The 12,767-nt window shown below is 44.9% G+C and overlaps 1 protein-coding gene across 2 annotated transcripts in view; it reads left to right on the plus strand.

Annotated features, from left to right (window-relative positions):
• Positions 1 to 10,487: 10,487 nt before the first annotated feature.
• LOC139750903 (proline dehydrogenase 1, mitochondrial-like) overlaps positions 10,488 to 12,767 on the plus strand; it is a 528,526-nt gene continuing 526,246 nt past the window's right edge. Inside the window, exon 1 of one of the 2 annotated variants that reach the window (XM_071665786.1) lies at positions 10,488 to 10,847. In XM_071665786.1, coding sequence (XP_071521887.1) covers positions 10,515 to 10,847 — 333 coding nt within the window. In that variant the 5' untranslated portion in view covers positions 10,488 to 10,514. The remainder of the gene's footprint in view (positions 10,848 to 12,767) is intronic. The other variant, XM_071665787.1, reaches the window with a different exon arrangement.

A 12,767-nucleotide genomic window follows, 5' to 3' on the forward strand; every position in this document is an offset into this window, starting at 1 on the left:
GTTATAATGTGTGAGGGATGAAGGGAGAACGTAACATGGGTTATAATGTGTGAGGGATGAAGGGAGAACGTAACATGGGTTATAATGTGTGAGGGATGGAGGGAGAACGTAACATGGGTTATAATGTGTGAGGGATGAGGAGAGAACGTAACATGGGTTATAATGTGTGAGGGATGAAGGGAGAACGTAACATGGGTTATAATGTGTGAGGGATGGAAGGGAGAACGTAACATGGGTTATAATGTGTGAGGGTTGAGGGAGAACGTAACATGGGTTATAATGTGTGAGGGTGGAGGGAGAACGTAACATGGGTTATAATGTGTGAGGGATGAAGGAGAACGTAACATGGGTTATAATGTGTGAGGGGTGAGGGAGAACGTAACATGGGTTATATGTTGAGGGATGAAGGGAGAACGTAACATGGGTTATATTGTGTGAGGGATGAAGGGAGAACGTACATGGGTTATAATGTGTGAGGGGTGGAGGGAGAACGTAACATGGGTTATAATGTGTGAGGGGATGAAGGGAGAACGTAACATGGGTTATAATGTGTGAGGGATGAAGGGAGAACGTAACATGGGTTATAATGTGTGAGGGGTGGAGGGAGAACGTAACATGGGTTATAATGTGTGAGGGAGTGAGGGAGAACGTAACATGGGTTATAATGTGTGAGGGATGAAGGGAGAACGTAACATGGGTTATAATGTGTGAGGGATGAAGGGAGAACGTAGCATGGGTTATAATGTGTGAGGGATGAAGGGAGAACGTAACATGGGTATAATGTGTGAGGGATGAAGGGAGAACGTAACATGGGTTATAATGTGTGGAGGGTGGAGGGAGAACGTAACATGGGTTATAATGTGTGAGGGATGAAGGGAGAACGTAACATGGGTTATAATGTGTGAGGGGTGAAGGGAGAACGTAACATGGGTTATAATGTGTGAGGGATGAAGGGAGAACGTAACATGGGTTATAATGTGTGAGGGATGAAGGGAGAACGTAACATGGGTTATATTGTGTGAGGGATGAAGGGAGAACGTAACATGGGTTATAATGTGTGAGGGATGAAGGGAGAACGTAACATGGGTTATAATGTGTGAGGGGTGAGGGAGAACGTAACATGGGTTATAATGTGTGAGGGATGAAGGGAGAACGTAACATGGGTTATAATGTGTGAGGGATGAAGGAGAACGTAACATGGGTTATAATGTGTGAGGGATGAAGGGAGAACGTAACATGGGTTATAATGTGTGAGGGATGAAGGGAGAACGTAACATGGGTTATAATGTGTGAGGGGTGGAGGGAGAACGTAACATGGGTTATAATGTGTGAGGGATGAAGGGAGAACGTAACATGGGTTATAATGTGTGAGGGGTGGAGGGAGAACGTAACATGGGTTATAATGTGTGAGGGATGAAGGGAGAACGTAACATGGGTTATAATGTGTGAGGGATGAAGGGAGAACGTAACATGGGTTATAATGTGTGAGGGATGAAGGGAGAACGAACATGGGTTATAATGTGTGAGGGGTGGAGGGAGAACGTAACATGGGTTATAATGTGTGAGGGATGAAGGGAGAACGAACATGGGTTATATTGTGTGAGGGGTGGAGGGAGAACGTAACATGGGTTATAATGTGTGAGGGGTGGAGGGAGAACGTAACATGGGTTATGGGGTTTCTGGGGTTTGTTAGTTTCTGGTTGTTTATTTGGCGGCCCCGACCCCGTCGTCTGCCGGAGCTGCTTGACTACGTCACCAGCTACATCATCACTGTTGTGAAGCTGAGGAAGGACTACATTATCAAGTGTTGTGTTTTGATGTGTTCACAGGGTTTATGTGTAGTTCATCATGTATCACAAGTCACTGCTGCCTATACCTACCAAATATTGTGTCATTAGGAATAGACATGAAAACTCTCGTATGTTGGTAGTGTATACTAGGTAGGCTGGCAGTGTATACTAGGTAGGCAGGCAGTGTATACTAGGTAGGCAGGGAGTGTATACTAGGTAGGCTGGCAGTATATACTAGGTAGGCAGGCAGTGTATACTAGGTAGGCTGGCAGTGTATACTAGGTATGCTGGCAGTGTATACTATGTAGGCTGGCAGTGTATACTAGGTAGGCAGGCAGTGTATACTAGGTAGGCTGGCAGTGTATACTAGGTAGGCTGGCAGTGTATACTAGGTAGGCAGGCAGTGTATACTAGGTAGGCTGGCAGTGTATACTAGGTAGGCTGGCAGTGTATACTAGGTAGGCTGGCAGTGTATACTAGGTAGGCTGGCAGTGTATACTAGGTAGGCTGGCAGTGTATACTAGGTAGGCAGGCAGTGTATACTAGGTAGGCTGGCAGTGTATACTAGGTAGGCAGGCAGTGTATACTAGGTAGGCAGGCAGTGTATACTAGGTAGGCTGGCAGTGTATACTAGGTAGGCAGACAGTGTATACTAGGTAAGCTGGCAGTGTATACTAGGTAGGCAGGCAGTATATACTAGGTAGGCAGGCAGTGTATACTAGGTAGGCAGGCAGTGTATACTAGGTAGGCTGGCAGTGTATACTAGGTAGGCAGGCAGTGTATACTAGGTAGGCTGGCAGTGTATACTAGGTAGGCTGGCAGTGTATACTAGGTAGGCTGGCAGTGTATACTAGGTAGGCAGGCAGTGTATACTAGGTAGGCTGGCAGTGTATACTAGGTAGGCAGGCAGTGTATACTAGGTAGGCTGGCAGTGTATACTAGGTAGGCAGGGAGTGTATACTAGGTAGGCTGGCAGTGTATACTAGGTAGGCTGGCAGTGTATACTAGGTAGGCAGGCTGTGTATACTAGGTAGGCTGGCAGTGTATACTAGGTAGGCTGGCAGTGTATACTAGGTAGGCTGGCAGTATATACTAGGTAGGCAGGGAGTGTATACTAGGTAGGCTGGCAGTGTATACTAGGTAGGCAGGCAGTGTATACTAGGTAGGCTGGCAGTGTATACTAGGTAGGCTGGCAGTGTATACTAGGTAGGCTGGCAGTATATACTAGGTAGGCAGGTGTCTTTTGATGCAAATCACAGATTGAGGTGAGACACGTGTACACACATCATTGATGCAACACTCGCCTATGTTGTATTTGTATGTTTATATCACAATGAACGAGATGATTCCCAGATGCAGTCAAAATAGTACTTGTTTATTACCCTTGGTTCCAGTGTTATTGTCACGACTTCGTTGCCGTAAACATGACTGTCTTTATAAGATAAATGATTGATAAATGTGGAAGTGTTATGGTATCATGGAATGTAGTCACCACCAGCACAGCAAAGTGTTGTGTTGTGTTGATCGATGAAGAATATCTGACCCATCATGTGAGAAGTTGGCATGTTGATAACATGACTCACTGTGGAAGCAACTGCATACGTGGCTGAGCCAGAGGCAGATGTGGGCTCACTCACGAACAAAACTGACATTTCCTTACTCAATAATAAAGGTTGTTCATCTGTCGAAGTGTATGTTATCTTCTGAACTGAGATCACTTATGTTGTTGTTATCTTCTGAACTGAGATCACTTATGTTGTTGTTATCTTCTGAACTGAGATCACTCATGTTGTTATCTTCTAAACTGAGATCACTCATGTTGTTATCTTCTGAACTGAGATCACTTATGTTGTTGTTATCTTCTGAACTGATATCACTCATGTTGTTATCTTCTGAACTGAGATCACTCATGTGTTGTTATCTTCTGAACTGAGATCACTTATGTTGTTGTTATCTTCTGAACTGAGATCACTCATGTGTTGTTATATTCTGAACCTGGAGATAACTCATGTTGTTGTTATCTTCTGAACTGAGATCACTCATGTGTTGTTATCTTCTGAACTGAGATCACTCATGTTGTTGTTATCTTCTGAACTGAGATCACTTATGTTGTTGTTATCTTCTGAACTGAGATCACTCATGTTGTTGTTATCTTCTGAACTGAGATCACTCATGTGTTGTTATCTTCTGAACTGAGATCACTGATGTTGTTATCTTCTGAACTGAGATCACTCATGTGTTGTTATCTTCTGAACTGAGATCACTCATGTTGTTGTTATCTTCTGAACTGAGATCACTCATGTTGTTGTTATCTTCTGAACTGAGATCACTCATGTGTTGTTATCTTCTGAACTGAGATCACTCATGTTGTTATCTTCTGAACTAAGATCACTAATGTGTAGTTATCTTCTGAACTGAGATCACTCATGTGTTGTTATCTTCTGAACTGAGATCACTCATGTGTTGTTATCTTCTGAACTGAGATCACTCATGTGTTGTTATCTTCTGAACTGAGATCACTCATGTGTTGTTATCTTCTGAACTGAGATCACTCATGTGTTGTTATCTTCTGAACTGAGATCACTCATGTGTTGTTATCTTCTGAACTGAGATCACTCATGTGTTGTTATCTTCTGAACTGAGATCACTCATGTGTTGTTATCTTCTGAACTGAGATCACTCATGTGTTGTTATCTTCTGAACTGAGATCACTCATGTGTTGTTATCTTCTGAACTGAGATCACTTATGTTGTTGTTATCTTCTGAACTGAGATCACTCATGTGTTGTTATCTTCTGAACTGAGATCACTCATGTGTTGTTATCTTCTGAACTGAGATCACTCATGTGTTGTTATCTTCTGAACTGAGATCACTCATGTGTTGTTATCTTCTGAACTGAGATCACTCATGTGTTGTTATCTTCTGAACTGAGATCACTCATGTGTTGTTATCTTCTGAACTGAGATCACTTATGTTGTTGTTATCTTCTGAACTGAGATCACTCATGTGTTGTTATCTTCTGAACTGAGATCACTCATGTGTTGTTATCTTCTGAACTGAGATCACTTATGTTGTTGTTATCTTCTGAACTGAGATCACTCATGTGTTGTTATCTTCTGAACTGAGATCACTCATGTGTTGTTATCTTCTGAACTGAGATCACTCATGTGTTGTTATCTTCTGAACTGAGATCACTCGTGTTGTTATCTTCTGAACTGAGATCACTTATGTTGTTGTTATTCGTCGGTAATTATAATATGGAAATAAGATGTAATTATGGGTATGCATGCAGATATGATCAGGGGGGGGGGGGGATCTACTTGCTAAAGTCTTGCCTGCAACACTGCATTATGTGTACATGTGTGTGTGTGTGTGTGTGTGTGTGTGTGTGTGTGTGTGTGTGTGTGTGTGTAGTGTTCACACTATGTGAGAGTCAGTCTCTACGCTGGTAAGGTCTCGTCATGTGTGTGTGTGTGTGTGTGTGTGTGTGTGTAGTGTTCACACTATGTGAGAGTCAGTCTCTACACTGGTAAGGTCTCGTCATGTGTGTGTGTGTGTGTGTGTGTGTGTGTGTGTGTGTGTGTGTGTGTGTGTAGTGTTCACACTATGTGAGAGTCAGTCTCTACACTGGTAAGGTCTCGTCATGTGTGTGTGTGTGTGTGTGTGTGTGTGTGTGTGTGTAGTGTTCACACTATGTGAGAGTCAGTCTCTACGCTGGTAAGGTCTCGTCATGTGTGTGTGTGTGTGTGTGTGTGTGTGTGTGTGTGTGTGTGTGTGTGTATAGTGTTCACACTATGTGAGAGTCAGTCTCTACACTGGTAAGGTCTCGTCGTGTGTGTATGTGTGTGTGTGTGTGTGTGTGTGTGTGTGTGTGTGTGTGTGTGTGTGTGTGTGTGTGTAGTGTTCACACTATGTGAGAGTCAGTCTCTACACTGGTAAGGTCTCGTCATGTGTGTGTGTGTGTGTGTGTGTGTGTGTGTGTGTGTGTGTGTGTGTGTGTAGTGTTCACACTATGTGAGAGTCAGTCTCTACACTGGTAAGGTCTCGTCATGTGTGTGTGTGTGTGTGTGTGTGTGTGTGTAGTGTTCACACTATGTGAGAGTCAGTCTCTACACTGGTAAGGTCTCGTCATGTGTGTGTGTGTGTGTGTGTGTGTGTGTGTGTGTGTGTGTGTGTGTGTGTAGTGTTCACACTATGTGAGAGTCAGTCTCTACGCTGGTAAGGTCTCGTCATGTGTGTGTGTGTGTGTGTGTGTGTGTAGTGTTCACACTATGTGAGAGTCAGTCTCTACACTGGTAAGGTCTCGTCGTGTGTGTATGTGTGTGTGTGTGTGTGTGTGTGTGTGTGTGTGTGTGTGTGTGTGTGTGTGTGTGTGTGTGTGTGTGTGTAGTGTTCACACTATGTGAGAGTCAGTCTCTACACTGGTAAGGTCTCGTCATGTGTGTGTGTGTGTGTGTGTGTGTGTAGTGTTCACACTATGTGAGAGTCAGTCTCTACACTGGTAAGGTCTCGTCATGTGTGTGTGTGTGTGTGTGTGTGTGTGTGTAGTGTTCACACTATGTGAGAGTCAGTCTCTACACTGGTAAGGTCTCGTCATGTGTGTGTGTGTGTGTGTGTGTGTGTGTGTGTGTGTGTGTGTGTGTGTGTGTAGTGTTCACACTATGTGAGAGTCAGTCTCTACACTGGTAAGGTCTCGTCATGTGTGTGTGTGTGTGTGTGTGTGTGTGTGTGTGTGTGTGTGTGTGTAGTGTTCACACTATGTGAGAGTCAGTCTCTACACTGGTAAGGTCTCGTCATGTGTGTGTGTGTGTGTGTGTGTGTGTGTGTAGTGTTCACACTATGTGAGAGTCAGTCTCTACACTGGTAAGGTCTCGTCATGTAACTAGACATTTCTGTCACTCGCTGCCTCTGAATCAGAAGATGTCCTTCAACATGTAGATGAGTCACTCGTTGCAGCCTCCACACATACCTACATACGTAAGATTCATCATAGTATGTATACACCCGTGAACACCATGGCTTCCTGCTATGATCATGATCTGGTGATCACTCTCGGTTCTCCGTATAAAATAAAGCCAGTATAACTTTAGCGCCACCAGCCTAGTCCCCCCGCCATCTAATCCAGTTTTCTGTTTCGTGGCAGCACTAACTTGGCGATGCTTCCTCCTGGTCTGCCTCTGTTGTATACATGCAGGAAGCACACGAGCGTGTGTTGTATACATGCAGGATGCACACGAGCGTGTGATGTATACATGCAGGATGCACACGAGCGTGTGATGTATACATGCAGGATGCACACGAACGGGTGTTGTATACATGCAGGATGCACACGAGCGTGTGTTGTATACATACAGGATGCACACGAGCGTGTGTTGTACACATGCAAGATGCACACGAACGGGTGTTGTATACATGCAGGATGCACACGAGCGTGTGTTGTATACATGCAGGATGCACACGAACGTGTGTTGCATACATGCAGGATGCACACGAACGTGTGTTGTATACATGCAGGATGCACACGAGCGTGTATCGTATACATGCAGGATGCACACGAGCGTGTGTTGTATACATGCAGGATGCACACGAACGTGTGTTGTATACATGCAGGATGCACACGAGCGTGTGTTGTAAACATGCAGGATGCACACGAGCGTGTGTTGCATACATGCAGGATGCACACGAGCGTGTGTTGTATACATGCAGGAAGCACACGAGCGTGTGTTGCATACATGCAGGATGCACACGAACGTGTGTTGTATACATGCAGGATGCACACGAGCGTGTGTCGTATACATGCAGGATGCACACGAGCGTGTGTTGTATACATGCAGGATGCACACGAACGTGTGTTGTATACATGCAGGATGCACACGAACGTGTGTTGTATACATGCAGGATGCACACGAGCGTGTGTTGTATACATGCAGGATGCACACTAGCGTATGTTGTACACATGCAGGATGCACACTAGCGTGTGTTGCATACATGCAGGATGCACACGAGCGTGTGTTGTATACATGCAGGAAGCACACGAGCGTGTGTTGCATACATGCAGGATGCACACGAACGTGTGTTGTATACATGCAGGATGCACACGAACGTGTGTTGTATACATGCAGGATGCACACGAGCGTGTGTTGTATACATGCAGGATGCACACGAGCGTGTGTTGTAAACATGCAGGATGCACACGAGCGTGTGTTGCATACATGCAGGATGCACACGAGCGTGTGTTGTATACATGCAGGAAGCACACGAGCGTGTGTTGCATACATGCAGGATGCACACGAACGTGTGTTGTATACATGCAGGATGCACACGAGCGTGTGTCGTATACATGCAGGATGCACACGAGCGTGTGTTGTATACATGCAGGATGCACACGAACGTGTGTTGTATACATGCAGGATGCACACGAGCGTGTGTTGTATACATGCAGGATGCACACGAGCGTGTGTTGTATACATGCAGGATGCAGATGAGTGAGTTGTACATATGCAGGATGCACACAAGTGTTTATTGTACAAATGCCGCATGCTCACGTGCGTGTGTTGTACACATGCAAGATACACACGAGTGTGTGTTGTACACATGCAAGATACACACGAGTGTGTGTTGTACACATGCAGGATGCACACTAGCGTGAGCTATACAAATGCAGGATGGACACGATTGTGTGTTTTACACATACAGGATGCGCACGAGCGTTTGTTATACACTCGCATGATGCATACGAGCGTGTATTTTACACATGCAGGATGCATGCGAGCTTGTGCTGTACACATGCAAGATGCACATGAACATGTGCTGTATACATGCAGGATGCATGAGTGTGTGTTGTACATATGTAGGATGCACACTAGTGTGTGTTGTACACATGCAGGAAGCACACGAGTTTGTGTTGTACACATGCAGGATGCACACGGGTGTGTTTTGTGCATATCCGGGATGCACACGGGCGTTTGTTGAGAACATGCAGGATGCACACGAGCGTGTCTGTACATATGCAGGATGCACACGAGCGCGTGTTGTATACATGCAGGATGCACACGAACTTGTGCTGTTCACATTCAAAATGCACATTTGCATGTGCTTTATGCATACAGTATGCACACGAGTGTGTGTTGTGCATATGTAGGATGCACACGAGCGTGTGTTGTACACATGCAGAATGCACACGGGTGTGTTTTGTGCATATACGGGATGCACACGAGCGTGTGTTGAAAACATGCAAGATGCACACGAACGTGTGTTGTACACATGTGTGATGGACACCAGCGTGTGTTGTACAAACGCATTGAAAATACACACGAGCGTGTGTTGTACACATGTAAGATGGACACCAGCGTGTGTTGTGCACATTTAAGATGCACACGATCGTGTCTTCTGCACATGCAGGATGCACTCGAGCATGTGTTGTACTATAGAAGGATGCATACGAACGTGTGTTGTACACATACAAGATGCACACGAGCGTGTGCTGTACACATGCAGGATGGACATGAGTGTGTTGTACACATGCAGGGTGTATACAAGCGTGTGTTGTACACATGCAGGATGCATACAAGCGTGTGTTGTACACATTCAGGAAGGACACGAGCGTGTGTTGTACATATGTAGGATGCGCACGAGCATGTGCTGTACACATGCAAGTGCACACGAGTGTGTTGCACACATACGGGATTCACATTAGCGTGTGTTGTACACACGCAGGATGCACACGAGCGTGTGATGTGCATACGCATGATGCACAGGAGCGTGCGTTGTACACATGTAAGATGCACACGAGCGTGTGTTGTAAACATGCTGGATTTGCACGAGTGTGCTGTACACATGGAAGATGTATACAAGTGTGTGTTGTACAAGCGCAGGATGCACACGAGCGTGAGTTGTATATATGCAGGATGCACATGAGCGTGTGTTGTACACATGCAAGATGCACACAAGTGTTTTGTACACGTGCAGGATGCACACGAGCGTGTGTTGTACACATGTAGGATGCACACGAGCATGTGTTGTACACGTGCAGGATACACACGAGCATGTGTAGTACACATGCGTTATACTAATCATGTTCTTGTATGATGAATTATGGAGGACATACCTTCTCATACACCAGACCACAGACAGCTTCTGGCAGTGTAATAACTAACTATATAACAACCAAGAACCAATGTATTTTATAACAATGCTGTTGTCAACAACAATTATATGAAGTATTGTAGTTGCTGTATGACAACGTATTGTATGTATGAATATATATATACTTGTCACCATACAGTTTCCTGGTATGTTGTATGTGTCATAGATGAATGATATTACGTTGTCAGTTTGTGAACATGTAGTTCATTATGGTATATATAATCAATGGTGTTTTCTGGGTTAATCTTGCCACTGATATTGATAACCTCGATCTTGCGTGCCTCAAGATCCTACCATCGGAAATTACGTCATAATGTTACGATCAATACTCAAGTTGGTCTGTGGTGCGTGCGCATGCGAGTCTCAACCCTGGGACAGTTGGCGTTACGGATAACTTTCCCCTTATAACATTCTGGTTGTGAAACAATCTCGTTTTCTGCTAATGGTCGAGCTCCTAGCACGCCTACCCCGGCAGCCAATCATGTGCCCGTAATTTGTGACGTCGGTGTGACGTCACGGCAGTGTCACACGTGAGCCAGCACCGGGGAAGCCAGCCGCCAGCAGTGCGTCAGTTAAGTAATGGCTCGCGTGTTGGTTGCATCGCTGCCTCGTTGTCTCTCGACTCGTGTTAGATATGGTCAAAATCACACCAAAATATGCTGGAGCTTGAACAACAGGCCCGTCGTCGCCGTAAACATACGACTCAAGTCCACCCCTGCAGCTGCCTCTCTGGTCGGGCAGAACCCGGCCGTAGACTCAGCCTCGCACGATAATGATAAAAAGACACCACTTGACCTGACCTTCTGTGACCATGAAGCCGCCTTTAAGAACAAGACGAACTCGGAGGTGTTGCGTGCGCTGTTCGTGTTCCACATGTGCGGTGTTCGCTCGCTGGTGGAAAATAACGAGAAGGTTCGTGGCCAGCCACGTTTGGGCGGCACGGACGACGCCAACTTCCATCATGTCACATTACTAGTAACCCGGTGACCCCCCCATCCTCAGGATCTCTCTAAGTGCCAGTGTTCTCAAGTGCGGAGCCCCGTAGCTTCTTGACCTGACCACACCAGGAGTCAGGTGCAGGCCTTAACCTAGTAAGACGGGATATCATTGTAGCGTTTTTTCCTCTATAATTATCCAGAATGATCGAGAAAAGCAAGGATTGATTTGTTACCCGGATCATTGTCACCCCCACCAACAACAACAACAACAATAACAACACCCCTGCAGAACTATCGTGTGTGTGTGTGTGTGTGTGTGTGTGTGTGTGAGAGGTCAACTCGCGGTGTCATCATGTCACACCCATACCCCCCCCCCCCCCCACCGTCAACATGTCTGAGAGGTAAACAAATCAATCCGTCAAGCTTTGATCATTAAATTATTAAAATCTAAGTTTAGGTTTTCCTCGCGCATTATATCCAGGTAAGTTTTTGTTCCTAGGGTTAACTGAGTGCGACGTTGTGGTGGAGCCCCTACTGCGTGTGGGTTGAGACAATGTTGTAATGTGACATAACGAAGTTTGCATCGTCCGGGTTCGTTGCTTCCCATTGTTGCTGCAACTGTTCTTCTTCCATTGTCAGTATTTTGCAAGAAAAAATATTTAAAAGCTTAGTAAGATTCTTATTATGGCAGTGTTGAACTAGGCAACTAAAACTGAGCTCCACAGGTTAATTGTATTTTTTCCATTTGAACGCTGTACATTTTAATCACATTTTCCATAATGATTCACAGGATTTTTTCAAAGTTCTTTTATCAGTTATAAAATTCGTAGTCTCCATATTTGTAGTCCAACATGAAGGAGATTCGGTAATATCACCAGGTCCAACAACCAGCCATTGTAGGCTAGGCTTGGTCTGGAAAATATTGTGTTTGATGTTTTTGGAACGATTCTCATCTTCACTTCTGTAGCAAGTCACTATTTTTTTTTGTGACCCCCCCCCCCCCCCCCCCCCAGCTTTAGAATTGGTTGTCCGAAACGGTAATTTTATCAGAAATTCTTCCAGTTGTTAGATTATTTATCCAGTTTTTTGCTCAATGTTTTTGTAACCTTGAAGGAGGAAAATTAGACTGGCTTATGTGTGTAGTAAACATGAATGAATGAGTCGCTCCATTTTCGTCGAGGGTTGTGGGTTATTATATATCTTAACAACCATAAAACATCCATTTTCTCGAGGATTCTGTGTAGGTTAGGTTAGGTAAAGTTATAACGGAATGATGTTGTTCATGATTGTGTTATATCAGGTTTAAGTTCCGGTGACACTCAAGTTCTTCGCTTTGGTTGCTACCAGGAACCTACACTTCATCCTGCTCAGCTTTCACTATCGTAAAATCATTTCTTTTTTTATTTCGAGGATTTGCGATGTATCTTGGTCGTACATTACAGTACGATGTCACTGGAAACGTCAGCTGCACCTTTCATTTTTCGCGAGGAACTTCGTGGTGTGTGTGTGTGTGTGTGTGTGTGTGTGTGTCACATTCAGTCAAAACCGTTGTGTTTAGAGAACCAGAGCGGCAGAACGGACTCGTTCGAGGGACCTTTCAAACCGAGTGAGGCTTTTCTGTGTTGGTGGAGGAATGTATTTAGTTAGACAGTAAACATATACTTTGGTTTTGCATGACAGTTGACCGTTATGTAGTGTAAGTAAAGCCAAGTTATGGTATACATGAAACATGTAGTGTTGGGTAGGCTGTGTGTAGCGAATGTGTTGATCACACTATGTGTTGTGGGAAGAGTTGTATACTTAGGTTGCCCCACCTCGCAACCTTCTACATATGTACCATGTCTTTACTACTGTGTGTACACACGCCACAAGCGGCGTCTGTTAATTCTTAGAT

Source organism: Panulirus ornatus, chromosome 10, assembly GCF_036320965.1.
Source record: "Panulirus ornatus isolate Po-2019 chromosome 10, ASM3632096v1, whole genome shotgun sequence".
In the NCBI taxonomy this organism is placed as follows: domain Eukaryota; kingdom Metazoa; phylum Arthropoda; class Malacostraca; order Decapoda; family Palinuridae; genus Panulirus; species Panulirus ornatus.